Source organism: Schistocerca gregaria, chromosome 3 (genome assembly GCF_023897955.1).
Source record: "Schistocerca gregaria isolate iqSchGreg1 chromosome 3, iqSchGreg1.2, whole genome shotgun sequence".
In the NCBI taxonomy this organism is placed as follows: Eukaryota; Metazoa; Arthropoda; class Insecta; order Orthoptera; family Acrididae; genus Schistocerca; species Schistocerca gregaria.
Window position 1 is genome coordinate 497,368,900 of NC_064922.1, and position 22,458 is coordinate 497,391,357.

At 40.1% G+C, this 22,458-nt stretch overlaps 1 protein-coding gene across 3 annotated transcripts in view; it reads left to right on the forward strand.

Annotated features, from left to right (window-relative positions):
- Positions 1–20,307: 20,307 nt before the first annotated feature.
- LOC126356194 (pentatricopeptide repeat-containing protein 1, mitochondrial-like) overlaps positions 20,308–22,458 on the forward strand; it is a 72,633-nt gene continuing 70,482 nt past the window's right edge. The window contains exons 1-3 of one of the 3 annotated variants that reach the window (XM_050006977.1): positions 20,308–21,262; positions 21,351–21,491; positions 21,899–22,070. In XM_050006977.1, coding sequence (XP_049862934.1) covers positions 20,891–21,262; positions 21,351–21,491; positions 21,899–22,070 — 685 coding nt within the window. In that variant the 5' untranslated portion in view covers positions 20,308–20,890. The remainder of the gene's footprint in view (positions 21,263–21,350; positions 21,492–21,898; positions 22,071–22,458) is intronic. The other 2 variants (XM_050006978.1, XM_050006980.1) reach the window with 2 other exon arrangements.

Sequence of the window (22,458 nt, forward strand, 5' to 3'; positions counted from 1 at the left end):
GTTGAAAATTAGATGGGTAGATCACATAACTAATGAGAAGGTATTGAATAGAATTGGGGAGAAGAGGAGCTTGTGGCACAACTTCACTAGAAGAAGGGATCGGTTGGTAGGACATGTTCTGAGACATCGAGGGATCACCAATTTAGTATTGGAGTGCAGCGTAGAGGGTAAAACCCGTAGAGGGAGACCAAGAGATGAAAACACTAAGCAGATTGAGAAGGATGTAGGCTGCAGTAGGTACTGGGAGATGAAGAAGCTTGCACAGGATAGAGTAACATGGAGAGCTGCATCAAACCAGTCTCAGGACTGAAGACCACAACGACAACAACAACAACGACATCAAAATCATGTCACGAGTTTTGTATTAAACTTCATCTTTTATGAATGTTTCAACCTTGAACGACATTCCCAACTTGTGTCTTACCATTCGGTAGTTTTCCAGCACAAGACTGACTGCATCTGTAGACTTCACTTTAACTACCGCCATGCCAGTGCATTCTCAGAAACAGGGAGAAGTTAGTTTAACCCTAAGCTTAATTGTAAATTATGTCAAAAAGATAACCGAGCAAGGCGGCGTGGTGGTTAACACACTGGACTCGAACTCGGCTGGACGATGCTTCAAAACCCCGTCCGCCCATGCAGATTTATGTTTTCCTGATTTGCTTACGTCACTCCAGTTAAATGCCAGGATGGTTCCTTTGAAATGGCACGGCCGGTTTCCTTCCCCATCCTTGACGCCATCCGAACTTGTGCTCCGTCTCTATTGACCTCGATGTCGATGCGACCTTAACCCAATTTTTCTTCCTTCCTTCTTCAAAATGACATGTACTTGTCCAGCATATTTTTTGAGAGTTTCATTCCTAGCTTACTCGGTATTGATGACCTGAGGTCTCCACTTTAACGATACAGCACCGTCATCATGTTGATACAACGCCAGCAAGTAGGCCTCGTTTCAGTAATAGCAGTCCTATTTAGTCCCTCCATAGTGCGAAAATCATGTTGCGTCTGGTATACTAGCTGCGATCTGCTATGAATAGAAGTAATGTGACTGATTGCTGTTTTTAATACTTGTGGTAAAAGTTACGTAGTGGGCTCTCCTTGCATGAGTCTGTCACCACAACCAACATTTCACATTCTAGTGAAGAAATGGAAATGTATCTATAGGTTATCTGCAAGTGACTAAGTCACATCTTTCGTTTCTCAGAATGAAGTGTATATTTTGCAGCAAATTGTCTTGTTTCTTTTTCTGACTAAGCAATTACAAGTGATTCATTTTGGCATCAATTCAGAAAGAAAAATGTAGTTAATATGTGGCTAAATCACAAAATCTTCTCTTGCCATATTCCAATTAATTATGCATTGTTTCTTTATTCATTCGTGGTACAATATCCATTCTACACACGTCTACCAGTTATATTTACAGAAAATTAAGTGCCCCCACAGCTGAATAATGAAATTCATTATTACTGCACATACTCCAGAAAAGCCGCATGTTGAATCCAAAAACGCATGTAAATGCTTTGACAGAAAAAGAGACAAGGTAATCTGATGCAATGTATACACTTAAGTCAGATTGAAAAACGAAAGTTGTCACACAACTTTAGTAGGTTCTCTATATTCACTAATGAAAACGTGAAATTACTTATATCAGCACGTCATTTATAACGTCCATTGTCACGTTATCTCCACAATTTTCCGAGATAATGTGGCTGTGGCTCAAACCATCATTCTTGCAATTTGTTAGTCCTTATTCCCTCAAATGTTCAAAAAATCGAATAAACTCACAACTGGGAGGGAGCTCTCTCATATGTCATAGCAATGAATATTAGAGAACATACTTCTATCAAAGCCGGCGGCTGGTGGACGAGCAGTTCTAGGCGCTACAGTCCGGAACCGCGCGATCGCTACGGTCGCAGGTTCGAATCTTGCCTCGGGCACGGATGTGTGTGATATCCTTAGATTAGTTAGGTTTAAGTAGTTCTAAGTTCTAGGGGATTGATGACCTCAGTCCCATAGTGCTCAGAGCCATTTGATCCATTTTTTTACTTCTATTAAATTAATAAAAAATGTCCCAGAATCTTTTACAAACACATAGGCGGATAAAAGAACTTTGTGTATAGCAGGAGGCAAACCAAATCCTTTCAACTCCGTAAATCCACCTACACCTCTGTCTAGTACGCTTTGATTAACTTCCACAGGCTATATAAGTGTCATTAAATGACATTAAATTATAAATACTCATTCCGAGAATGACGTGTTGGTGATAAATCTTCAATACGCAAGTCATATCACGAAAACAACGAAGTAAAAACGACGAAATCCAAACGCCAAAGTTCTTCATTTGCTAACTGCTGTCGAGTTTCGTAGTCACATCTAGTTTATGGAAGGCGCATCATTCTGACGTCACTTCCCTGTAAGCTTCCCCCTAAAAAAAGCTGCCACCGTAAAACTCCATGTGGTTCTCAGCAAACGGACTCTCTTTAAATTTTGATAAAACACAGTATATACAGTTCCGTACAGTAAATGGCACAACTCCAGTAATAAATATAGACTTTGAACAGAAGTCTGTAGCTAAGGTAGAATTTTCAAAATTTTTAGGTGTGTCCATTGATGAGAGGTTAAACTGGAAGCAACACATTGATGGTCTGCTCAAAAAATGGCTCTGAGCACTATGGGACTCAACTGCTGTGGTCATCAGTCCCCTAGAACTTAGAACTACTTAAACCTAACTAACCTAAGGACATCACACACATCCATGCCCGAGGCAGGATTCGAACCTGCGACCGTAGCAGTTGCACGGTTCCGGACTGCGCGCCTAGAACCGCGAGACCACCCCGGCCGGCGATGGTCTGCTGAAACGTCTGAGTTCGGCTACATATGCTATTAGGGTTATTGCAAATTTTGGTGATAAGATCTCAGTAAATTAGCTTACTATGCCTACTTTCATTCATTGCTTTCGTATGGTATCATATTCTGGGGTAATTCATTGTTGAGTAGAAAAGTATTCATTGCTCAAAAACGTGTAATCAGAATAATTGCTGGAGCCCATCCACGGTCATCTTGCAGACATCTATTTAAGGATCTAGGGATCCTCACAGTAACCTCACAGTATATATATTAACTTATGAAATTTGTTGTTAATAATCCAGCCCAGTTCAAAAGTAATAGCAGTGTGCATAGCTATAACACCAGGAGAAAGGATGATCTTCACTATGCAGGGTTAAATCTGACTTTGGCACAGAAGGGGGTAAATTATGCTGCCACAAAAGTCTTTGGTCACCTACCAAACAGCATCAAAAGCCTGACATATAGTCAACCAACATTTAAAAATAAATTAAAAGAATTTCTAGATGACAACTCCTACTCATTGGCTGAATTTTTAGATATAAATTAAGGGAGGGAAAAAAACTAACGTAAGCATTAGTGTCATGCAATATTTTGTGTAATGTAATATCTTGAACAGACATCTTTCATTACCCTGACACGTTCCACATCATTACGAAGTGTCGTATTCATGATCTATGGAACAAGTATTAATCTAATATAAATCTCTAATCTGAGCCAACACATGCTTAACCACATGCTGTCGCACCTCACAGAGGTTGTATTTGTTCTCGTTTCGATCGAAATGCAGCAATTGTGGCCTCAGATCCAGGTAACTGTTAAATTTTCAACCCTGGATTCTTACAAGCATATAATACATACTGATTGCTATACCAAACACGGAATGAACTGGAAACATTTTTGAAAAAACATGGTAAGATAATGCACACAAAGCCACTACCGAAAACATCCGAATCATTCAAGAAAGATAACAAAATTTTAATATAATGCTACTTAAAAACCGTCTTGATTGCAAATTTTTTATTCATATAACCGGTTTCGGTTCATTCAGAACCATCTTCAGATCTGTAAAAATAATGATACTAATTTACTATTTCACGGAAGCAAATCTTTTTCATCCTATCTAATCAACATCAAATGTACCAGAGCGTACCTGATATTTCAGTTACAGGAGTAACCCGTCCAAATCGAGCAATTTTCACATGCTACGTCACATAAAATTGGTTAACAGAGTGCACGTCATTTATATTAATTATAACACTATTACCGACAGGTGGCGTCTGGTACATTTGTTACATTCCATTTGCACATAGTATATTCAGTAGATGTTGTTTCTCATTAATTAAAAATACTTAATTAAAATATGTAGATGTCAAGGTTAAAATCTGTACCTGTCAACATGATAAAAAAACAGTAAAATTATCATTTTTATACGATCTAAAAAACATAGGGTGATTTATATGTCTATGGTGATGGTGTGAACTTGTTTTCCTCTACGATCTGCTTCCGTATTTCCCGCCATTTCGGTGTTGTGCTGCGGTCCGCTCAGTCGTCTGATGTCCATCGCCGCGGGCAAGAGGGCCGCACAGGAGGGCCCCGTCAACGACGCCAGGCACTGCACGCGTCTTCCGGCTTCTCCACCGCGCACCATCTCTCATCCCTCGGCCTGGATCTCCACACGCAACAGTTGTCATCTTAGTAGGTCGTCATAAATGCTAAAATAGGCGTTATGATTGAATTCGCTTTGCTCGTTGAGGATTAAATCCGGATCTTTATTTTTGTGGGTGTATATTTCAATTTCTTCCAAAATGTTAAGAAACCGTCCCTTATGGGCTCTATGCAGGATGTCTAAATTGTGTTCACTGTTCGTGACTGAGTGCTTTGTCGCAGCCATATGCGCCCCAAAAGCTGTTTTGTTTTGGGAGTAGGTGTGCTCCCTGAATCTGGTTTCAAAGTTCCTACCAGTCTGCACTATATATTGTTTACAGCAGTCATTACATTTGATCTTATATACACCTGAATCCAGAAATTTATTCCAACTATTACATATTCTATGCCGGAGCTTCAATTTTAACGTGTTATTTGTTCGGAACCCTATTTTAACGTCGGATTTACGAAATCATCTTTCAATTTTATCTGTAATTCTTCCGTTGTAAGTGAGAGCTACATATTTTTTCTTGTTGTTCCTCTTAACTGCTACTTGACTTCCTTTTATTTGTTCCATTTGCCTCTTCTTTATCTTCCTATAAATATTCATCACCTGCTTACACGTATATCCGTTCGCTACGGCCACTTGTTTTAAAACACTTAACTCCTTTTCTACTTCCTGTTGGCTTAGTGGCAATCTTAGTAGCCTGTATATCATCGAGGTAAAATATGCCCATTTGTACTACGGTGGGTGACAAGAGCTCTCATTGATAACGAGATCTGTACACGTAGATTTTCTAAATTCATGCTTGCCATCTTTCTTTATTAGTCGTTGACGGTGCCCTCCAGTGCAGCCCCCTTGCTCGAGACGATGGACATCAGACGACTGAGCGGACCGCGGCTTAACACCGAAATGGCGGGAAATACGGAAGCAGAACGTAGAGGAAAACAAGTTCACACCATCACCATAGATATATAAATCGCCCTATGTTTTTTATATCGTATAAAAATGATAATTTTACGGTTTTTTATTAATGGTGACAAGTATAGATTTTAACCTTGACATCTACATATTTTAATTAAGTATTTTTAATTAATGAGAAACAACATCTACTGAATATAGTATGTGCAAATTGAATGTAACAAATGTACCAGACGCCACGTGTCGGTAATAGTGTTATAATTAATATAAATGACGTGCACTCTGCCAACCAATTTTATGTGACGTAGCATGTGAAAATTGCTGGATTTGGACGGGTTACTCCTGTAACTGAAATATCAGGTACGCTCTGGTACATTTGATGTTGATTAGATAGGATGAAAAAGATTTGCTTCCGTGAAACAGTAAATTAGTATCATTATTTTTACAGATCTGAAGATGCTTCTGAATGAACCGAAACCGGTCATATGAATAAAAAATTTGCAATCAAGGCGGTTTTTAAGTAACATTATAAAATCACTGATTGCTGTTATCCCATAAGACATTATGTCTGTTTTTGCAAAATTTTAATATAGTTCTATTAATATTAAAATTGCTACGTATCTACAACAGATACACTGTCTAACCACAGAAGGGTGCAAGTGATAGTAAAAGCTGTGGCTCTTACAAAATGTCAATATTTCTTCTGTGGTGATCAGTAGAGAAATCTGCTGATTTATGTCCCTTTCGCCAGCATCAGCCAATTTTAACATGTATGTGAATGTGTCTAGTGTTACCACTTATCACCACAGAATGTTTCCTCGGCGTCTTTCCTGGTGGCATGCTTCGCCAATTAAAATTAGCATTTTTACAAAGCTGCCAGGCCAAGGAGGTAATTTCTCGCTATGCTCTAACCAAGCACCGCATTCGAACTGTTAAAATGCACAGAATTTTGAAATAGACAAGTCACTCCATAGTGAGACAGCGAATACGACACACGAATGTATGAAACTGATGGTAATGCCAGAAACCTACTTGATCGTCATTTACTTCTGGTATCAATCTTGTCACCAATCGACTGGGATCTGGTGGATGTAGCCATGGCAGGGCAGCGGCGTGCGAGTTTGTGTAAGACAACATCCAAGGAATGTTCCAAGTCTGGCCTCTTAACTTGCAGAGGTGCCGACATGGAGACCAGTAAGACCCACAGAACTACTATTAATCTTTCCAACCAAGAATTTGATGACACCTCTGTTGCGGCGCTGAATAAAGGCCTTAATTTTTCTCCAGCACCTCGATATCTGCCAATATTGGATACTGTTAGCGCAATAAGCAGTGCATTAGGCATCTCTCAGACGACGCGGCTGAGGACATCAGACTAACTACTAGCCGTATTCTGACAAAAGCTAAGCCATCGAAATCCAACATTAGCCGGGAGGAACGACATGGCTTACGTTCATTACATGTGAACGAGAAGTTGGTCGTCAAGGTGCTATATTTACGCTGAAGAGCCAAAGAAACTGATACTAATATCATGTAGGGCCCCCGCGAGCACGCAGAAGTGTCCCAACATAACGTGGCATTGACTCGACTAATGTCTGAAGTAGTGCTGGAGGGGACTGACACCACAAATCCTGCAGTGCTTTCCATAAATCCGTAAGAGTACGAATGGGTGGAGATCTCTTTTAAACAGCACGTTGCAAGTCATCACACATACGCTCATTACTGTTCATACCTGGGGAGTTTGGTGGCCAGAGGAAGTGTTTAAACTCAGAAGAGTGTTCCTGGAGCCACTGCGAAGCAATTTTGGACGTGTGGGGTGTCGCATTGTCCTGCTGGAGTCTCCCAAGTACGTCAGAATGCACAATGGATATGAATGGATGCAGATGATCCGACAGGGTGCTTATGTACGTTTCACCTGTCAGAGTCGTATCGAGATGTATCAGGCGTTCCATATCACTCCAACTGCACACGTCCCATACCATTACAGTGCCTCCACCAACTTGAAGAGTCCGCTGCTGACATGAAGGGTCCATAGATTCATGAGGCTGTCATGTCCATCGGCTCGATACAATCAGAAATGAGACTCGTCCGACCAGGCAACATGTTTACTGTCATCAACAGTCCAATGTCAGTGTTGACAGGCCTAGGCGAGGCGTAAAGCTTTGTGTCGCGCCGTAATCAAGGCTACATGAGTGGGCCTTCAGCTCCAAAACCCCATATCGATTATGTTTCGTTGAATGGTTCGCACGCTGACACTTGTTGATGGCCCAGCATTAAAATCAGCAGCAATTTGCGGAAGTCTTGCACTTCTGTCACGTTGAACGATTCTCTTCAATTGTCTTTGGCCCCGTTTTTGCAGGATCTTTTTCTACCCGCAGCGATGAAGGCGATTTGATGTTTTACCGGATTGCTGATATTCACGGTACACTCGTGAAATGATCGTACGGGAAAATCCGTACTTCATCACTACCTCGGAGATGCTGTGTCCATCGCTCGTGCGCCGACTATAACAGCACTTTCAAACTCGCTTAAATCATGATAACCTACCATTGTAGCAACAGTAACCGATCTAAAAATTGCATGAGACAACTGTTGTCTTATATAGGCGTTGCCAACCGCAGCGCCGTATTCTACTTGTTTACATATCTCTGTATTTGAATATGCATTCCTATACCAGTATCTCTGACGCTTCAGTGTATTAGAAGCTTAGTCCCAATCCAACACAGACCCATCGTCAAAAAGGCAAGGAATTTAATAAAGGACTCCGGTATGCCAGAAGAAGTGGCGAAGAAAGCAACGTGACGCCAGACCGAAGATTTAAAAGGAAAATATTCCTCTGAGACCTGCAGTGAGCGGAATCAGTTCAACCATCTACAGATTGGCAAAACACCTGGCAGGGTTAGTAGCACTCAGTTGGGAGATCACGAACAGCACGTTGCTAACTCCCAGTAATTCGTTGATACCCAGAGGAAAATAAACATAGGTCAAATAGACATAATGGTTTGTCTGGACGTTGTGCCACTTTTTACACGAGTTCCGGTGCAAGACAATCTGAATCTTTTGGCCCAACAGTTTTCACCAGAGATCTTCAAGCTGTACTGTCTAAACGACAACATACTTCTTTTATCACAACGAATATTATGAGATGACACATGGCACAGCCATAGGATCCCCACTGCTTCTAGCTTTAGCGAACATTTTCATGGAGCCCTTTAAGGAGCAAGCTCTAAACTCTGTGAGGTTGCGTCCATCTTGCCTTCTACGGTACATTGACGATGTCTTCTTGATATGGCCTCATAGTGAAAATGCACTGCAGCAGTTCATCGACCACATGAACGGTGTCCACCCCAACACTAAATTTGCTGTCGAGTTGGAGAGGGAGGGCAAGCTTACAGTCTTGTTTTAGTTGAACGGAAGGCAGAGGACCAGCTTCGTATTCAGTGAACAGGTAATTAAATGCCAACGGTTTTCACCACCGTGCACACAAGAAAGAGGTACTGAACACGTTAGTGCACAGGGCAAAGATTATTTCTGACGACGACCATCTAGAGTCTAAATTTCAGCAACTGACGTACGTGTTCAGAGAAAATGGTTACAACAATGGAGAAACTGCTAAATCTTTCAAGTGCCACCAATGGAGCTGCATTACTTCCATACCTACTAGCTAGATAGGATGCATGCTGAAGAGACATGGACTGAGAACAGTGTTCCGGCCTGCCTCCAGGATGAGAGATATGTTATGTCCCATTAGAATCAACGTAGATCTCAAGTTACTGGTCAGAGTGGTGCCCCCTGTAAATGTGGTAGCATTTACATAGGTGAAACTATTTGCGCTGTTGCCGAGTGTTGTGCGGAGCATTCACGACATATAAAACAAAGGTAACTTGAGAAGTCGGCCTATCTGAACATTGTCTAGAAAACGGGCATAAAAACAATTTTTAAAAAACGAGAGTTTTAGCTCAAACACCAGCATAGTGGAATTATGTTACCAAAGAAGCGGCCGAAATAAACAGCAACAATTTTAACAGAGACCAGGAGTACACACTCAGAAGGGCATAGGGACGGGCTTTGGACCTTGAGCGAAAGCAAAGACGTAGACTTGACACTTGATGGGACGCAGGAGCGGCAGTTTCAAACGTGGGACCAGCCGCTCGCGCCATGTGACATCACTCGGTCCCGCGGCAGGACGGAGCCGCTAGGAGTTGCCTAACTTCCTTCAGCACATGCGGTGCTCTGACCCTCTCTGGAAGGTTCCAGACGCTGCCCTTACATCTGTATAAATTGAACACAGCACCACCCCAGCAGTCAGTGATTTCAACCCCTGGTGACGATGGCAGAGACAGCTGTCAAAAGCTCGAATGTTTTATTTGAAATGACGTGGCTTGTAACCTGAGAAGATTGTATCGAACCACAGAATGTTAATAACGTACCCAAGCATAATGTACCATTCGTAGCAGAGAGTACGGCTTTGATGTTGTGCTGTTTATGTGATCAATGTGCAACAGTTCCAGCGAGTGGGAAGGCTGGGTTGAAGTAGGTGTGACAAAAACTTGAGAAACTGTGTAAAACAAATAAACACCTTGCACTGAATACCTGAAACATTTCGGCTAAATCGAAAAGTCGCACGACATAGTTACGTGAAACTGTACAATTCCCATTCATGTGCAAATCGAATAAACAAACCGACATCTCATGAACATAAACCACTAACACATACACACTAGTAATTGCATGCAAGTAATTTTCCAGACTTGAGCTACGAGACGCAGGTATGAGGGAAGGAGAATTTTACGACGGAAAGCCCCAACCCATATTCGCTGAAACCTTCACAGAGGGACATATAGCGGACACAATAAGACACAGGAGCCACCGTGCAGGCCACTGCCAAAAGCCGCCCTTGTCCCTGCTTTTAACGTCGAATTCTCGGAAAGACTTTCTACGGTAACATGGCTGGAGATGGCAGATAAATGTCCAGAGAAATCCAACTCAAAACGCTGGTGACTCACTGTGACCAACTGTGTAAAAACCCACGTGGAAAGAAGCTGTTTATCTCAGTATTATGTACCAGCAGTTAAACTCTGCCCTATGAAAGAAATCAAGCTTGTGATAGGCTACAGAAACTCTAGTGGGTGGAGTTATAACAAGAACGAATGCTCTGGTTGGCCAGAAAGAAACGGAGTGGCCACCAGCATTGAAATAGGCAAAATACAGACAGACAAATTGGCTCTTCTCTTGCAGCAAATCGTCGAGCCTTTAGCAAGGCGATTCGTGCCACACTGAGACGGTTGAGAGAGTAATTATGTGAACACTTGCTCACATGCTCGTCTTAACTCCTAAGGAGTTAAACTGCAAAGTCACCTAGTATGGAAAATTGCTCCGAGCACTGACGATTAAGGCTTGCAAGTAGTTTGGGTCCGACGACGTATCTGCTATTCCGTCCAAATAGCATGTACCATGCCAGTTAACTTAGCTACAGAACAACTAGAAGTCTCGGCACCACCAAAGACATAGGGAATGTATCAGAATGGTGTTTAACAGCCGAGAGAGATTTAGAATAGATTCTCAGGTTCACAGCTCGCGCCGACAGCAGCCGCTGCTGCCGCCGACGAAGGGGAAACATGCGGCACTCGCACTACACCAGGAAGTGATATTCAATTGACACTCCCATTGCGGTCGTCTCCGTCTCTCCTGTTTTTTCGTACATTCAATCATAACCTGTAGTTAAACATATTCACGATTGTTGGGCTTAATTGAAGCAAAACACGCGATATATCCGATCTAACGGAAAGGACTGATCAGCCAATCTAGAGTGATTTACACTCTGAAGTCGTTGAATTGTTTTAATTGTGTACTTCTTTATGATTGCTCTTTACCGACCCCCACCCATTATTTGGTTATTTTAATTGTGCAGTTTAGCTTATTTGATATCTCTGGCCCCAATTGCAATCAATTTGTTTGTATTTTATCGACCACCAGGCATGGTCATCAACCATCTTACTATTAAAGAACCTTACAATAGTTAGGAATTTCGCTTCACAGTTGTGAACACCCAATATCAATATTTTACCATCCTGTACGTATTAAAATTATGATTGATATGTCATAAAGTCATACTTAGAGTAAAAAATAAATATGAATAACGAAAATCTAAGATTTTCATTTTTGCTAACATAAATTTACGCCTGAACCCGTACACTAATTTCCATACAGGGAGTGTAGTGGTACCGACATTGAGATCATTGTCTGATTACATCACGTCCATAGTGCTGCACTCTTCTGAATCCTGCATGGTGAGCTGGTGTCTTCCTATCTTGCAGGCCATAGGTTCAACACAAATTTCTGAAACACTCATAGAATGTCCCTGTGCAGCTGTGGTAGGAAGATAGAGCAGAACCAGTCTCACACATTTTAGAAAACATATTATATTTATTGCAACTCCAACATGCAACAAACATTTCTTTAAAAACTAAGGCTAAAACTCCCATTAACACTTTCTTCATTACACGGTTTTGAATCGCAAAAATCCTCAGTAAGTGCCACTTAGAGATAAGCTATCGCTTTCAATCTCTCTCTCTCTCTCTCTCTCTCTCTCTCTCTCTCTCTCTCTCTCTCTCTCACACACACACACACACACACACACACACACACACAGACACACTCACACACAGACACACGCACGCACAATTATAATAAAATGATACAAATGGCTTCCCATAAAATAATACTAAAGCAGAAGTAAAATGAATTCCCACTCGATTTTAATAAAATGTTACGAATGACTTGCCACATAGTCATAATAGAACAGACATTACCAGTTAACAGTCAGGTGTAATTCAATGACTCTATCATTAAGCTAGAAGAATCAGCAGCAGTCTTACTAAATACCTCCCTTCTGCAATGAAATATTTTGACTGAATGGTATATCGCAAAATACTCAAACAATGAACATCATGCCCATTAAATAGTTCAAATAGCGACACAAATCAGTACTTGTCTGTGTAATATGACTCAACACCACTCTTATTCTTCAAAACAAGTCAGTTCCGATAAACCTCAGAAACTACATCCTAGACAACGTGGCTTAACACAAAGATACTGTCGGGCCCTATTCGCATGCAGAACTTGCCACAGCAGCCACATGAAAAAATCAGCCTACCTATGCCAGCAGCGCACACCAAATTGGAAGTCCAGCGTGCAAGCTACCTCCAGTACGGCCCCAACTAATATGCAAAATAACATGTTTGGTGATAGTCGCCACCACCTTCGATGTAGACCAAGCAACCACTTTGCAGTGGTACAGTGAGCAGCGTCCTGCATAGAAAGCAAGGTGAGTTCTTGGCACTTACATGCCGATGGCTGAACGCAGAAGGAACTTCCACTGATGTGCCTGGTAAGCCACAGCTAGGCAGTGCCACAGTCACACTTCTTCCAGCACCATGCTGCAATGAGTGGCAGGCGTAGGAATTCAAGCGAGCACAACCTGAGACTACTTGAGGTCAGTCAAAATGATAACGGAGTATTAGACTTATGAAACTACATACAGTAAAAAGAAGATGAAAATAACTGTCAAAACGTAGTGTAACATTTTTCAGTAGTGCACAAAAAATGGTGAGCTTGTTGTCGGCGAGAAAGACACTGTTAGCTGTGAAATTGAACACATCCCAAGAACATTCAGCTGTTAGAACCTGTCTGCAATAGATATACCATAATCACACTCACACAAAAGACAGTAAACATCCCTTAATCATGTGCATACATTAAAAAAATCTGTGTTTGTTTGTGTGCACATATATTTGCGTGCGAGCACGTGCGCGCGCGCTCGCGCGGGCGCGTGTGTGTGTGTGTGTGTATTTTCCACGTTTCCTAAACAACTGCATCGATTTCAACCATATTGGGTATACATACTACTTATTATTGGGATAGAAGTGTTGCAAGGGTGATAGTCTACTAGCCATTTTCTGCAGTTTCACCCAAAGACACAAACAGCACATATTGCACACAACTTCTTATCAGAACTCTGTCCATCTTCTCCTCCTCACTCTCCCCATCCCCCTTCCTCCTCTAACTGTATCTTCCTGCTGTGTCTATCCCTAACTCCCATAGAGGTGAGGGTGGGGATGACAAATGTTGGTAACCCCTGACATCTAGATTCCCCTGTATGAGAGACGTGTTATGCTAGAAGTATCAGGATGCATTACCAGCGAGTTTACGTGTGGATGGGCAGGACTGAGCAGAGAGAGAGAAGAGTGGTAGATGGATAGTGGCTGGGGGGAGGGGGATTAAATGGACAGGTAGAGATGGGAATAAGATGTTTCCAGGGGAAGAGGAGCGGGAGGAAGTGGACAGGTAATGAGGTGGGACAAGGATATTTTTAGACAGATGAGGCAGGATGAGATGGGCAAATAATAGAGTGGGAGGGAGCAGAGCTGATAAGCAGATACAGAGGAGAGAAGAGCAGATGGAAAGAGAGTGGAGAAGGGGATGGACAGAGAGAGAGGAAAGAGGAGATGGTCAGGGAGAGAGGGGGGAGGAGGAGGTGAACAGAGATGTGAGAGGAGGAGATTCAGAGAGGAGGAGGAAATGTGCAGAGGGAAGATGTAGGAAGGAGGAGGGGAAAGTGGTGGAGGCAAGTGGAAAATGGAGAGGGATAGGAGACAGGTGGAAGAGGAAGAGGGGGAGGAGGAGATGGATTGGGAAGGAGAAGATGGACAGAGGAGATGAAATGGAGGAAATTAGCAGAGAGAGGGCGAGCAGGAGAGAGAAAGTGGGGAGGAGATGATAAACAGAGAGAGGGGGATAGAGGAGTTGACAGATAGAGAGGGGAGGGACGAGGTGGACAGAGATAGACACAGCAGGAAGATACAGTTAGAGGAGGAAGGGGGGACGGGGAGAGTGAGGAGAAGAAGATGGACAGAGTTCTGATAAGAAGTTGTGTGCAATATGTGCTGTTTGTGTCTTTGGGTGAAACTGCAGAAAATGGCTAGTAGACTATCATAAAACTTAATCAGAGGTGTAAATGCAAATAATTGAACCATAGAAACACATAAGTTTGCTTAAACAGAAGAAATGTATCAAAACTGAAAAATAATCATGTAAGATATGGACATTAAAATTATGTACCATCTCAACAATATTAATAGACATCTAAAATAATGACATATTCAGTGAGTATGTTTACTTGAAATAGGTTACTAACAAAACTCAACGATCACTGAGAGTAACTGTGTTGAAGTAACAAAGGACTGGTTTAGCGCTGCAAATAGCGTCCATGCTAGACATACAGAGAGCTGTGGTAGCATCCTTGAACTGCACGCCAGATGTACCTTGTAGGCCGAGACATAACAGCAGATGTGTTCTAGCTGCTTCCTCCAAGCAGTGCAGCACTCCCGGCACATTTACACTAGCTACAGGTAAGTGGAGTGGGGCAAGTTCAGTACAGGGAGCACTGATGCGTCAACCACAACATGCACACATATCGACCCAGTAGGATATGTAAATGCTCTGAGACTGTTATTGATAATATCTTTGAAGACAAATCTAGGGTCTGGAACTGCGTGACTGCTACGGTCGCAGGTTCGAATCCTGCCTTGGGCATGGATGTGTGTGGTGTCCTTTGGTTAGTTAGGTTGAAGTAGTTCTAAGTTCTAGGGGACTGATGACCACAGCAGTTAAGTCCCATAGTGCTCAGAGCCATGAATCTAGGGCAAAAAGTCGTATACCAAAACAAATAGTAAATGTGATACCTGATCATGACATGAAGCAACTTGTGTTAAATGTTGAAACTTGTCAGGATAAAAAATCTATAAAATCTGAGTACAGGGGGGTAATAAATAAGTCAAAAACTGAAAATTTCAGGAGATTGCTCAAGGACATGAACTGATTAGATGTTTAAAATACTTCTGACTGGAATGTAAAATACAAAGCATTCGTTAATAAAGTTACCTCCTCTTTTGAAAATTGTTTTTCCTAAAGGTAACTCAAATTACACAGAAATCAAAAAGTAAATCGTCGATAACACAAGGAATAGAGATATAATGTGTAGGACAAAAAGTATCTTGAGTATCTACTATTTAGGAACGGCTCTGAGATTAGAATTTTAATGTATTCCAAAGAATACTGCAAAATATTGAAGCAAGTAATCCAGAAATCGAAGCAACTTTATTAAGAGAAAAATATAATTACATCAGGCAACAAAATAAAAACTGTATGGGATATAATGAAGACAAAGACAGGTGGAACCAAACAGAAAGAGGAACAGATAGCTCGAAAAATAAATGAGACTTTGGTAACAAATGCATGTAGTTGCAAACCTCTTAAACAAGTTCTTCATTTCAGATACTGTCAGCTTGGGGTTATCAGGTTTGGTGAACAGTGCAATGGTTTATCTGAGACCGGTCTTTAAACGTAACTTCAGTAAAATGGAAATCACACTCACGTCTCCCAAAGAAGTAGCATCCATCATAAAATCCTTAAAATCTAAGTATTCAAGTAGGTATGATAAAATATCAACAAATATCAAGATACATTAAAAGAAAGCTTTTAAACGCACCCAGAAGCACATTACAAGATAAAAAGATAAATACATGTTACATTTCTCCTGTTTCTTAAAATTTTCCACAATGGTTTAATTTTTTCTTTTTAAATATTTTTCACATTTGTTTCTGTTGTTTATAAATATGGACATACATAAAAAGAACACATACCTCCGCAAAAAGGGAACTCGTCTCTTCATTAAAAGAGGACATACACATACATATATAACATGACGCAGAAAAAATAATAAAACAGAAAAACAAACCAAATTTAATATCTTTTACTTGTCTTCCTTATTTATAAAATCATCCACTCTGTAGTAGTATTTGCTTTTTAAAAGTTTTTCCATGTTTGTTCCTGTGTGTTTTAGCTTCCAGTTCTTGAACTTTTTCCTCATTTTATTGCTAGTTGTGAGCTTCAAAGCCATGTAATATGGAGTATTCTCAAATAATGTAAGTCTGTGCAAAGTAACATGTAGTCCTGTTTATCCCTTGTTTCATAAGCAAGTGAGAACGAATTTACTTCGACAAAATGTGAGCTCTTTTATCTCAGAGAGAAGCTTTTCATATATAAACATATGAGGAATTGTCAGTAAGTCAAAACTTGCAAATAAAGGTTTGTATGATTGTGTATTGTTTCTTCCAGTCATAATAGCCCTGATAATTTTTTTCTATAGCTTGAGTAATCTGGGAGGTTTCATTCCTCAGCACCCAAAAAAATTATGCCATTTCTTACAACTAGTATAAAATATGAATGGTACGCAATTTTCTTAGCAGCTAACTCAGTTACTTTATTTAGAAACCTCAATGCATAAACAGAACCATTTAACTACTTCAGTGAGCAGTCCATATGATCATCCCGTGACAAGTTTTCGTTTATAATCACTCCAAGAAACTTACCAGATCCTGCAGTGATCAGTTCTCTGCCTTCATAACTTAACTAAGTTATATATTCAACAGTTTTTTTTTTATCCTGAAATATGCAGTTTGTGTTTTTGTTAAGTTTCGTTTCATAGCATTATTATTTAACCAATTTTATAGTTCTTGAATAATTTGTTTCGTTTTCTGTGCTAATTCCTCAGTGTTTTTACAGCCGACTATTGCTGTTGAGTCATCTGCATACAAAATCGTATCTGAAATTTCCTAACCTGACATATCATTTATATAATACAGAAACAGAAACGGGCCCAGTATGGAGCCCTGGGTTACTCTTGCTTGTATTTCCTTGCAACTAGAGCAGGCTTTCTCATCCTTATGTTCTATAAACGTCCTCTGTTTTCTATTTGTTAAAGATATTTATGGGAGCCATAAGAAGCTATTTTTAGGAGCAGCTACTTATAGTGTACCAAATCAAATGCTTTAGTGAATGTACAGAAGTACCAGATATGCACCCCTTGTTATCGAGGCATTTGATTATTTTAGTGTTTAGTTCATTAATAGCATGCACAGCACTTTGTCCTTCCTAATTCCACATTGATTATTAAGAATAATGTTAATTTTTCTTACATTTTTCTAATTAGTTATACACTATTCGCTCAAATGCTTTAGAAAAAATTTTAGTATTGATATTGAGCGAAAATTTCCTATTTTCTCTTGTCTTCCCTTTTCATGGATAGGTCGAATTTCTGCATATTTCAGCTTGTCTGGAAAGGAGCCCACATCAAACGATTCATTTACTATATGATAGAGTCGGGGTGCAACATTATCACACCCTGGTTTTACTATTTTTCTTGAAGTTTCATCCCAACCTACATATTTAAGATTTTCTAGGGACTTTATAATGTTAGCCACTTCACAGCAGGATATACAAGTAAATTCGGGTTCTCCTGATCCATGTCGTATTATATTGGGATTAACATGTGGACAAAGGAAATCATCAATTTTATCTGAAGATAAAGTACCTGTTATATCTTCACATATATGTCTGGAGTCTGGAGCTCTTAAACACTTGCCCAGTGGATTTGAGAAAAGAAGTAAGAAGGCTTCTGGTAGCAGTGAAAATTCAAACTGTGTGCAGCTCTTAATAAAGGGAATCAACTACAGGGTGTTTAGAAATTTCCATTGCGAACTTCCAGGACTTGTAGAGTGGGATGAGTACATTATATTTTGAATAGAAACCCATGTCCAGCAACATATCATTTTCGTTCCATGTCAGTTACAATGCAGATGTTTATCTCATGCACATCCACATTAGGAATTGAAATAAGTGTGACACAGTAAAATTATTGGCGAACAATTCGAAAGGAAACATAATAAAACATACATTTATCACTTAAGCATACTTGTTTCTATTAACACTTAAACATTATGTTCTGTACATATTGTGAGTTGGGTTCTTCTTTGTTTTGAAATAATGGAAACATGTAATGTTTAAGTGTTAATATAAACAAATGTGCTTAAGTGAAAAATGGATGTTTCATTATGTTTCCTTTCCCTAATAGTGGTAATTGGTCACAGTTAATTCAGTTCCTCAAGCAGAAGTGGATGAATTAAACATCTAAACTGAAACAATCGTAGAATGGAAATTGTATGTTTCTGGACATGGTTTCCTATTCAAAATACTGTGCAGTCACTCTCCTCTGCAAGCCCTCGAAGTCTGTAGCGGGAATTTCCGATCACTCTGTATACTACAGTGTCCTTTAGCGCATTTTCGCTAAGTATAACTCCAAAATTCGGTATAGAATGACTTTAATGTTTTGCCGAATTTAACTGGCGTGTGGTGCGAGTTGTAAATAGCATTCAACACATCACACAAGAATACTGCAACTGCAGATTTGAGGATACAATATAAATATTGGAGAGATGACAGGTAATCGCCAGATGTCTAATGTCAAAGCGTCACTTGTAGTTTCACTCGACCAAATACTGCATCCCTAATGTATTGGAATTTTTTTAAGTTCAGCTCGATATGCAGATCAACAGTTGCTCGAAATTTACTTTTGTTTTCCGAAAACGGCTTAAGAATGGATTTTTGTTTATCAATACTACATCGTTTATCAGTGTTTTTAATGCTCCTGCGTTATTTCTGCACAAAGTCCACTTCCAAATCCAACAGATATGTTCTCTTTTCTCCTTATTCGATTCTAGGTTCATTTCTAATGCCAGAACCTGAATGACAACATCAGTGTCTGTTCAAATAAACTCAGTTGACGACAGACAGTATTGAAATCTGTGCATCTATAGTTTTGACAGGAGCCAGTGGAAAGCGCAACATATGGCGCCAATGCCTTATCAGTCGTCACATGACTTGATGTGCCATCATTTTAGTTGCATGTGGAAATTGGTCTTAAGGCTAGGTTCACACACACTGTGTGATGAGTTTGTTGCATTCTGCAGTGGCACAATGAGATACCTTCACGCAGAACACCGCAAATTGTATGTAGTGGCACAGCATTCAGTATCGTGTCAACGGAAATCAATTGGTTGAGTGTTAATGTTATACTGCATGTTTTGGCATTGGAGCTGTGACAAGAGTTAAATACAAGGCAGATGAAACCCAAATGTTGGATCCGAAAATAGGGGCCATAGAATATGTACAAAAGAAATGTTGTCTACTATAGCAAACCAACCGAGAGTTTGCTTGTAAATTTCTGCAGAGGCACCACTCTTCCAAGATTTAAGAACCTTATTATGATCGTTAATGTAGACATTTCGAATAATTCCAATTTTTTAGTTTAACAATTGCCACGTAACACTCGGGGGCTATTTCTTACAGTACTTGGTCTCACAAACCATAAGATTTGTATAGACTCGCTTGTTTGAGTACTAGTATATATGAAGTTTATTTACTCATCCAAAAACCTTGCAAATATTGTGGGTATACACACACACACACACACACACACACACACACTGCTACAAAAAATTTAACAGTAGTGCTAGATTGTTATTCTTGTAGAACCAGAAGCAGCGAAAGTGTGCCTGTCGACTACTGTTTTCGCTTTTTTCACTAATCAATTGAAAACACACTGAAATCGAGTGGAGTACAGCAGCAGTTACTCCACGATAACTGCGGTAGAATGCTAGTCTTTCGTAATATAGCCGCAAGATTCAGTAGAATGATCCTATTCAGTTATGGGGGAAGGCTAGAGCCGTCACTAAGTACAACCAAGATTAACTTAGTGAGGGACGAAAAAAGTTGCAACACTTGAGTGTCGCCACTGGAAACTCTTTGCTCACATGTGCAACTGGGAGTTGTGGCGTGTTCCTGTAATCCAAGGTACAGCCGGCATGGTAGCTCAGCGTGTTCGGTCAGAAAGCTGGTTGGTCTCTGTAATAAAAAAAACTAAGTGGAAGGATAAACAAACGAACTTGACCGGATGTGATGTGACGTCCGCAACGACCAAACCCAACGATAAAAAAAAAAAGCACTGGGAGGCTGTTGTACGGGAGAGAATTGTCAGAAGACAGTTTCGATCATCTTGTGACGTTCAAGGCGTCCGCGGTGTTTTCCTGTACATAGGGCGGAAGACAAGGCCTGTCCTGGAGATATGTATGGGATCCTTCACGTCTCTGAAAGTGGCCTCATGTTCAATCGATGACGTGATGAAACGTGTGCGTTGGCGCACGAAGCTGTTGATGTATTACTGGAGTGCCACTGCAGATACCATTACGGCAACACGCTAATTACGTGTGGGAACCCGGCTTTACTGCGGTAAAGTTCGATGATTTATTGCATCTATATACACAGACTGATGTGGACTAGCTCTTGTCTCCTCTATTCTGTGTGTAAGAATGGAGACAAATTATCGAACTGTTTGCTGAATCCAGCGCAAGAACCCGTTTGTCACAGAATTTAAGTTGGCTGCAGTGACGTAGGATGTAAACAATAACAAGCGCTTTGTTTTGATCTGGATTGAGTGTTTTGGATGTGTTGTGATCAGGTGATAAGTGAAATTTAGATTTCTGCTCTGTGCTGAGTGTTACATTGTATTCAGTTGTAAATATGGCTTGCGTTTCATTGGGTAAACGTTTGATAGAAACAATGCTGATCAACGAAGGACGGAGATTCAGCGTTTTGAAAAGGTTGTGTATTCCAGCAACACATTCAATTAATAATAATGGACTGCGTTTTGAAGATACTGAATCAAGTGCACGGATGGAAAGTAAAACGACTCCTTACAAACGTTCACTAAGAGTTGTAGATGATCCGGACACATTTGGAACATTATCTGCAGACCTCGAGAACGTTCTAGAGCAAGACACCACAACAGATGTTGAAGAGGGTGGCAGATTTGACAGTATTAAAATTATTCCCCGGCGCAGAAGTCAGAAGTATTACCTTAATCTTATACAGCAATATGTTGAGCAACGAAATGTTAGCAAACTGTGACACTTGTCCTTAACTATGTTGATACTACTTTAAAACGGTATGGTAGTTTGATGCATTTTCTTTTATTTTGCAGCTAAAAGAAGCCATTAGTGTCTTGGAAACAAAAATGTTGAAAGAAGATAACGTCAAGCCTGAGTACTACATTTACACTGTACTTATTGCAGCTTGTGCACATGCTGGTTATTCGAAGAAAGCATTTCATCTGTATAACCAAGTATGTATTTGTGTAATTTCATAGCTATTTCTTTATATTCACATAAATATTAAGAGGAACGAGTAGCCTATTTCCAGTAATTGTGGTAATGACATTTATAATGACCAGTACACCTAGCAGAAAAATAAATTGTGTCAACTCCTTCCAGAGCTTTACGTATGCGATTGGAAATATCTTGTCATACCCTACAAAAAAGAATCTCCGTGACGAAATATTTAGCCTAGAAAAATATTTCTTTTAGGACAAATAATTTGTTTAGGCTTCTGATATGTATCTCATAACAAGACTTACATTTGATTTTGACAAACATAATTATAGTTTTATATTTATGAAGTCTATTTTTATATCATCTTTGTATATCATTTCTGAGGAGTGGATTCAATTCTAAAATCTCTTTGTGATTTCAGATGAAAAAGCGGGGACTTAAGGTGACCGCCCCTGTGTATACCTCTCTCTTCAATGCATGTGCAAATAGCCCATTCCCCAAAGACAGTCTGAAACGTGCAACTAACTTGCGCCAGTTGATGCTAGAGAAGGGTGTCCAGCCAAATATCCTGAATTATCATGCAATGATTAAAGGTTTGTTAAGTTTCACTCAACAGAAAGTGACTTCATGATAGTCAATAGAAGGAGCAAGGAAGGTAACATAATTTACAGTAATCGTTAGGCATTATGTAAATATTCTGTAAATTATTACTTCAGATATTCGTAGGGTTACAGTTACATATTGGACCATCCCAGAAATCTTTGTTGCAAAGGGGAAACTGATTTTTAGTGCAGTCCAAGGTTTATGCTGGGTTGGAAGGTGATTGTTATTTGTGAGTTAACAAGGCTAAAGAATGTGAGCACAGAAAAATTGGTACATCCGCATCATATTGAAAAGTGCAAGAGGGGGTCCAATAAATAACTTTTACCATTTGTAGGTTCTATTCACTTTTAAAAAACTGTTTCATAACAAACATATTTT